Below are 7,410 nucleotides of genomic sequence, written 5' to 3'. Positions count from 1 at the left end.
AAAAAAAAAAAAAAAGAAACCCCGTCTCTATTAAAAATACATACACAAAAAAAACATTAGCTGGACGTGGTGTTGGGTGCCTGTAGTCCCAGCTACTTTGGAGGCTGAGGCAGGAGAATCGCTTGAACCTGGGAGGTGAAGGTTGCAGTGAGCTGAGATCGTGCCACGGAACTTCAGCCTGGCGACAGAGTGAGACTCTGTCTTTAAAAAAAAAAAAAAAAAAAACAAGGAAACGATGTTAATAATGCCTGATTTGAGCCAGTGTTGTGGCAAGGCATCCTAGGCATGGAAAGTTTACAGGCTCGACTCTATTGGGGTGCAATGCTGATGTTCTTCATAACACGCCTTTCCTCTGGGTAGGAACTGGCTGGGGACTTGCCGGCTGCCCCTGACAGAGACCATTTCCGAGGTATACGAGCTCTGTGCCTTCCTGGACAAAAGGGACATCACCTACGAGCCAATGAAAGTGGCTTTGAAGACTCATCTGGAGCCGAGGACTTTGGCACCCATGGATGTGCTCAGTAAGTGAGAAAGCTTCTAGGTTTGAATTTAGCATCAGGGGAGTATCTGGGGGATTGGAGGGAATAGATGAGGTGGCCAGGACGAGGAACTGTAGATGGAGGAGGAGGGCAAAGCCAGGCCAATATTTTGGATTTTTACGAAAGGGAAACTTTAATGTTAAGTGCTCTGTCCTCACCTCCAAGCCCACAATTCATCTCCAGCAGCAGACAGGGCTGTTACCCAGTCTGCAGCCATGCAGGACCCCCAAGGCAGGCCTGCCTTGACCCTGGGAGCTGACTTGCTGTGCTTCTCATAGCCATGCAGGGAGGAGCCTCCTCGATGTTAAACAGAGCTGTCCCTGGGTCCATTTAATAGCTGAAAAATAGGTTCAGAGAAGAAAACTCGCTCAAGTTACACAGTGGTCAAGCTGGGGTTTGACTGAGTCCAAAGCTACTGTTGTTTTCACCAGCTGCCTATAACTTCTTATTACCAAAAAATCTGGGGGGCGAAGTTTAAGCTGTATTACTATCATTTAGCACCATTCAACATTTATTGAGTACTGGCCATATACCAGGACAGCAGTAGACATTGGTGGTACAGAAGTAAGCAACAGAGTCTCTGTCTTCCTAGAGTTCACAGTCTAATTCTATACATCTTACCTCTTGGTTATATAATCTAGTTATATACCCTTCATTCATTACAGAGCTCATTAGAAACTGCTTCCCAAACATCAGAACAAGGCCTACATATAGTCAGCTCCAGGAAAAGGGTCATGGGTTCATCTTCCCAGCATATAGCCCCCATTCTCCAGACATGCCTAGAGGCTTAGTCTCATAAAAGTGACAGGGATTTGATGGGAGTAGGCTCCATGACATTTGCCAAACCACAAACACAAACACACAGAGGGAGATTCTTAGCTTCAGTCTGAGTGGCTACATGAAAAGCTACACACCCAGGACACACCCAGCCAGAAACTGGAGGCAGTTGGCATTGTAGGTGGACAGGGTCATCAACCCAGCTTTCCTGAGGGAGGAGGGTCAGGTGAAGAGGGGCAGTGCCCTTTCCCACCTCACCACCCAGGAAACCTTGCAGCAAGCAACGTTTATGTCAGGGATTTCTGCTGCTTCTCAGAGTAGGCAACACAATATGACTGAGGAAAGATATTGAGACTTAACATGAAATACACTACTGACCAAAGGGCCCTACCTGCTTTCCCTTCTGGCCATATGATTATGTGTTCTATCTCCTTGATTCCCATAGATGAGTGGACAGCAGAGATCACTGTGTATTCCCCACAACAGATCATCAAAGTGTATGTTGGAAGCCACTGGTATGCAACCACCCTGCAGACACTGCTGAAGGTACTGCCAGCCTTGGCTGCCCTGCTCCCCATCTGGCATCACCACGTAAGCTGCTCTGGGGGCCATCACCTGGCCCTCACACAGCTTCCAGCACTTGCTTAGAACAAAGACTTTCCCGGAAGGCGCAGTGGCTCATGCCTGTAATCCCAGCACTTTGGGAGGCTGAGGTGGGCAGATCACGAGGTCAGGAGTTCAAGACCAGCCTGACCAACATGGTGAAACCCTATTTGTACTAAAAATACAAAAATTAGCAGGGTGTGGTGGCACGTGCCTGTAATCCCAGCTACTTGGGAGGCTGAGGCACCAGAATCACTTGAACCCAGGTGATGGAAGTTGCAGTGAGCCGTGGTTGCCCCACTGCACTCCAACCTGGGTGACGGAGTGCAACTCTGCCTCAAAAAACAAAACAAACAGAGCGCAAGTGAACCGAGCAGCCTGCTGGGAAGGCCCTCTGGAGTTTGGGTAGGGAGGGGGCCAGCTCTGAGGGGCCTGGACTGAGAAGGAGGTACGGTGGGCTTCCAAATGCCTTGAGACGGTGGTCTAGGGGCCATGAAAAGTTGAAGCAGGGATGATGTGCTTCTCCCTGGATGCTCTGCTCCCTACCATAGTTCCCTGTGACTGACAAGACAGGGAGATGGAAATCTCAAAGCTTCTGCTCTAGTGTAGTTGGGAAAGGGGAGTGAAAGAAGATTGGCCTGTCCCTTCCCAAAGACCGAGGCTCTGAGACTGAGTCTGGTGTCCAACCCCCTCCAGTATCCAGAACTGCTGTCCAACCCTCAGAGAGTGTACTGGATCACATATGGACAAACCCTGCTCATCCACGGGGATGGCCAGATGTTCCGACACATTCTCAACTTCCTGAGACTTGGCAAACTCTTTTTACCATCTGAATTTAAGTAAGTGAAGCAAGGACACAGTAAGATGAAATCATGAAGGCTGACCCCTCCCTTAGCAACAAAGGAGACCTGATTTGCAGCCTTCAGGGAGGAGGTTATTTTATTTCGGCGGCAGCAGCTCCAGGAGCTTATGCCCCCTCCCACACTCCCACCCTAGCTGCCCAGTCAGACATCTCCTTGTCATTTGTAGGGAATGGCCCCTCTTCTGCCAGGAGGTGGAGGAATACCACATTCCATCCCTCTCAGAAGCCCTTGCACAATGTGAAGCATACAAGTAAGGAAACTTTTTCACGACTCTATGTTTAGAATTTGGTCCTTTAAATTCCTCTTGAAATCCTGTCCTAAGTCCCACTCCTAGAGGATCCTCTTCTCCTTGGGGTTGAGGGAGTGAAGCAGGCCCAGGATTGGCCAGTGACCTAGGCAAAACCCTTTAAGAGCCCCTTCTTCTCTGCTGTCTAGCATTAACTCCCAGCCAAAGGGCAGATCTGACCAACTGGCCAATGGCCTGATGGAAGTCTCTGCTCACTAACCCACCCCTCTTTCTGCAGGTCATGGACTCAGGAGAAAGAATCTGAAAATGAAGACGCTTTTCCCATCAGGAGGCTGCACGTGGTGACAGAAGAGCCAGGGTCACTGGCAGAGTTCAGTAGAGACACTAAAGAAGTAAGCCCCAGCCTCCTCTGGTTGTTGTTGTCCTCAAAAACCACTACCACCAGGCTCAGTGTGGAGGGGGGCAGGCTCAGCTACTGAGGGATGCAGTAAAACGAAAGAGCAGGGCCTACATGGATTCCTAGGACAGAACCTGGTTTCTGAACCGTGAAGGAGGCACAGGAACTTACTGGCCACTTGTGGCCTGCGATGCTGATTGAATCTCCTGTTGGAATGACAGGCCACTGGGCTGGTACTACCCCTACTCAGCCTGAGCAAAGCTCAAGTGGGTGACCCCTGTCAGGGATGAGATTGTTCAGGGAGAGCAAGTGAAGTCCTGGAGGCCCAGCTTATTAGATCTTGGGCAAGGTGTTGATGTCCATGCCCAACCTATCCAGAGTTACTGTGCCCTTCCCTCCCCAGACCACAGCCTACATGCCTGTGGACTTTGAAGACTGCAGTGACAGGGCTCCATGGAACAAGGCTAAGGGAAACCTGGCCAGGTCCAACCAGATGGAGGAGGCTGAGCAGTATACCCGGCCCATCCAGGTGTCCCTATGCCGAAATGCCAAGAGGGCTGGCAACCCCAGCACATACTCACACTGCCCTGGCTTATGTACCAACCCCGGACACTGGGGGAGCCACCCTGAGAGCCCCCCAAAGAAGAAATGCACCACAATCAACCTCACACAGAAATCTGAAACCAAAGACCCTCCCGCCACTCCCATGCAAAAACTCATCTCCCTGGTGAGAGAATGGGACATGGTCAATTGCAAACAGTGGGAATTCCAGCCACTGACAGCCTCCCGGAGCAGCCCCTTGGAGGAGGCCACCCTGCAGCTCCCCTTGGGAAGTGAGGCTGCTTCCCAGCCCAGCCCCTCAGCTGCCTGGAAAGTCCATTCCACAGCCTCAGAGAAGGATCCAGGACCACAGGCAGGGGCTGGAGCTGGACTGAAAGACAAGGGGCCAGAGCCAACCTTCAAGCCATACTTCCCCCAAAAAAGACCCATCACCCTGAAGGACTGGAGCAAGCAGAGGACCAAGGAGAGAGGTGAGTCCTGTCCCACTTTGATCTAAGTCTTATTCACAACAGAGAAGGCAAACTCCTTGGCCAAGATGGCAGAGCAAGTTAGTGACAAAGGAGGACTAGACCCCCCCTGCTCACCAATGCCATCTCTGTGCCAGGCAGCAGACACAGAAATGACCAGCACATTGGCATGGCTGGAGGGGCCAGGAGAACACATGGTGAAGGGATGAGCGCTGTGGGAAGAGGGTGCCTATGAAGCAGGAGCACAAAAGAGGCTGAGGGCTGGGGAGTCAGCAGGGGAAGGATGAAGTCCAGGATGTTTGGAAGTGCAGGGCATGAGTCTAGCTGGAGGCCAGGCTTCACGTGCAGATGTGATAAAAGATGAGGCTGAAGACAGAAGTCATCAGGACAGGGCTTGCGGGCCAGCTTCAGGACGTGGTACTCCGTTCTGACCAGGACAGGAGTGAGCAGCCTCTGACGGATTTTAGACAAGAGCACAGGGATCAGGTGTGCCCATCAGAAAGTGTGCTCCAGGAGCAGAGGAAATGCAGCAGGAGCTAGGTGTTCGAAGCCACTTGGAGTTCTTTCTAGGCTAGGGGAAGGAGGCTAGGCAGCTAGGGGATGGAAGGAGGGTTGGGCCAAGGAGGAGCCAGGTTTCTAGCCTGTGGGACTACAAGGGGGTGGATGGGCCCTTACTGAAGTGTGAGTAAGAGAAAGAGCAGAGCTTGGGGAAGGACACACACTAAGTGTGAAATGCCAAGGGACATCCAGGTGGAGAAGCCCAGGAGGTAGCAGGGGCTACAGGGACTGAGCTGGATAGTGTGTATAGCCAGCTAAGGGGAGGCGGCCAAGGAGCTGTGCTGATAATTGCTGTGCCAGGCTGCTGCCTCTGCTCCCTCAAAGCCCTGCCTGCAGTATTGTCATCTTCCCTATTAGTGGCTCCAGCCCTGCTTGGAGGGGCCTTCTTGGACTCTTGCCTGTGAGCCCTAAGTTGGTCTGTTAAGCTTGGGATGACAAAGCATGTCCACTCTCTGGACATGCATCAAAGGCTGGCCCCAAAAGCTCTCAACTTAAAATTTTATAAAGATTTCTAGCCCTCAGCTGGGTTACTGTCCACTCCATTTGAGACGTCTTAATTCAACAGAGGAATCTGGAGTTTCTTGGAGTTCCAAAATGTTCAGGATTTGACTTGCAGTGATGCCAGGGCAATGAAGAGAGGAGCGGCCAGGACAGGCCCCTGCCAGCCCAGGGTGTCACTTCTGAGAAACTAGAGATGGCAACTGTTGCAAGGCTGGGGTAACTTGATTGTACTGTCCTGTCACCAGAGGTCCCCTCCCTCCTTGGGCTCTGAGGTGGCTTAAGGAGAGCCCCTGCTTAGGTAGATTTGATGGTAATTGAAGAAAAGAATTTTAAAAGCCTGGGTGTGGTAGCTTATGCCTGTAATCCCAGCACTTTGGGAGGCTGAGGCGGGTGGATCACCTGAGTTCAAGAGTTCGAGACCAGCCTGGCCAACATGGTGAAACCCCATCTCTTCTAAAAATACAAAAATTAGCCAGGCATGGTGGCACATGCCTGTAATCCCAGCTACTCAGCAGGCTGAGGCAGGAGAATTGCCTGAACCTGGGAGGCAGAGGTTGCAATGAGCCAAGATTGTGCCATTGTACTCCAGCCTGGGCAACAAGAGCAAAACTCTATTTCAAAAAATAATAATAATAATAATAAATTTTTTTAAAAGGAGAGCCCCCTCCCTATATTGTTTTCACAGAAATCCCTGCCCCTGAGCAGCCTCTGCCTGAGGCCAGTGAGGTGGACAGCCTAGGGGTTATCCTCAAAGTGACTCACCCCCCTGTGGTGGGCAACGATGGCTTCTGCATGTTCTTTGAGGACAGCATCATCTACACCACACAGATGGACAACCTCAGGCATACACCACCCACAGCCAGCCCCCAGCCCCAAGGTGAGGCTCTGGAACCAGGCCAAGCCCTGCACCTCCTCGTGAGGATGCCTGAGCCCCCTCCCAGGTTATTTCAGGCAGAGACAGTGGCCCCTGGGGGCCCTACCCCTCTCCCCCTCCTCACACTGTCTCTAAGGCCCTATTGTTGACAGATGTGGCCACATCTACTTTCCCTCCTCCACAGAAGTGACTTTCCTGAGTTTCTCTCTGTCCTGGGAAGAGATGTTTTATGCACAGAAATGTCACTGCTTCCTGGCTGACATCATCCTGGATTCCATCAGGCAAAAGGACCCCAAAGCCATCACAGCCAAGGTGGTCTCCCTGGCCAACCAGTTGTGGGTATGTGTGATAGGCCCCAGGCCCTGGGGCACCCTGTACCTTCTCCACCTCTTCCCCTGTCCCACAGTAAGTGGTGCAAGGCAAGAGGAAGTAAGCCAAGATGGGGTTAAGGAGAAGGCCAGGACCAGAAGAGTGGTGGGACAGGCAGGGACGGGCAAGCAGAGCAGTTGCACCTGGACTGAGCTTCAGCCAAGAGGCAGATTTGCAGTGACAGTGCCTGCCCCCTACCTCTGTGGCTCTGCAGGCCCAGAGAAGTCACTGCTCTGCATCTCACTCTGAGGGGCTAGGAGCTGCCCTAGCCCTGCCTGATCATGGGCTCTCCTGGCAGACCCTGCACATCAGCCCCAAGCAGTTTGTGGTAGATTTGCTGGCCATCACCGGCTTCAAGGACGACCGGCACACCCAGGAGCGCCTGTACAGCTGGGTGGAGGTGAGGGTCACTTGCAACCCCTGGAAATCCACTGACCCTGTGGATGCCTCAGATGGACATGTGTCTTGCTGCACCAGGGCTGGGTCAGTACTGCCCAGAAAGCTAAACAGGCACCTTAGGCCACTGCTCCCAGGGAGGGAGAAACTGGATGAAATTAACCAATCCAGAGTAGTCCAAAAGCAGTATTCAGGTCACTGGTTTTTATAGTTTTCCTCTAATGATACCAACTGCTTTCATCACTAACAACCCTGGCC

General features: G+C 52.1%; 1 protein-coding gene across 1 annotated transcript in view; it reads left to right on the top strand.

The window, feature by feature from the left end:
• KCTD19 (potassium channel tetramerization domain containing 19) overlaps nucleotides 1–7,410 on the top strand; it is a 38,212-nt gene that overhangs the window by 29,887 nt on the left and 915 nt on the right. Inside the window, exons 7-15 of the mRNA XM_025371227.1 lie at nucleotides 361–521; nucleotides 1,762–1,862; nucleotides 2,616–2,758; nucleotides 2,949–3,032; nucleotides 3,307–3,421; nucleotides 3,830–4,457; nucleotides 6,199–6,390; nucleotides 6,572–6,726; nucleotides 7,055–7,156. Of these exons, the coding sequence (XP_025227012.1) occupies nucleotides 361–521; nucleotides 1,762–1,862; nucleotides 2,616–2,758; nucleotides 2,949–3,032; nucleotides 3,307–3,421; nucleotides 3,830–4,457; nucleotides 6,199–6,390; nucleotides 6,572–6,726; nucleotides 7,055–7,156 (1,681 nt within the window). The remainder of the gene's footprint in view (nucleotides 1–360; nucleotides 522–1,761; nucleotides 1,863–2,615; nucleotides 2,759–2,948; nucleotides 3,033–3,306; nucleotides 3,422–3,829; nucleotides 4,458–6,198; nucleotides 6,391–6,571; nucleotides 6,727–7,054; nucleotides 7,157–7,410) is intronic.

This window comes from Theropithecus gelada, chromosome 20, assembly GCF_003255815.1.
Source record: "Theropithecus gelada isolate Dixy chromosome 20, Tgel_1.0, whole genome shotgun sequence".
Classification (NCBI taxonomy): domain Eukaryota; kingdom Metazoa; phylum Chordata; class Mammalia; order Primates; family Cercopithecidae; genus Theropithecus; species Theropithecus gelada.
The sequence above is the reverse complement of the archived record's forward strand: the minus strand, read 5'-3'. Positions and strand labels throughout refer to the sequence as shown.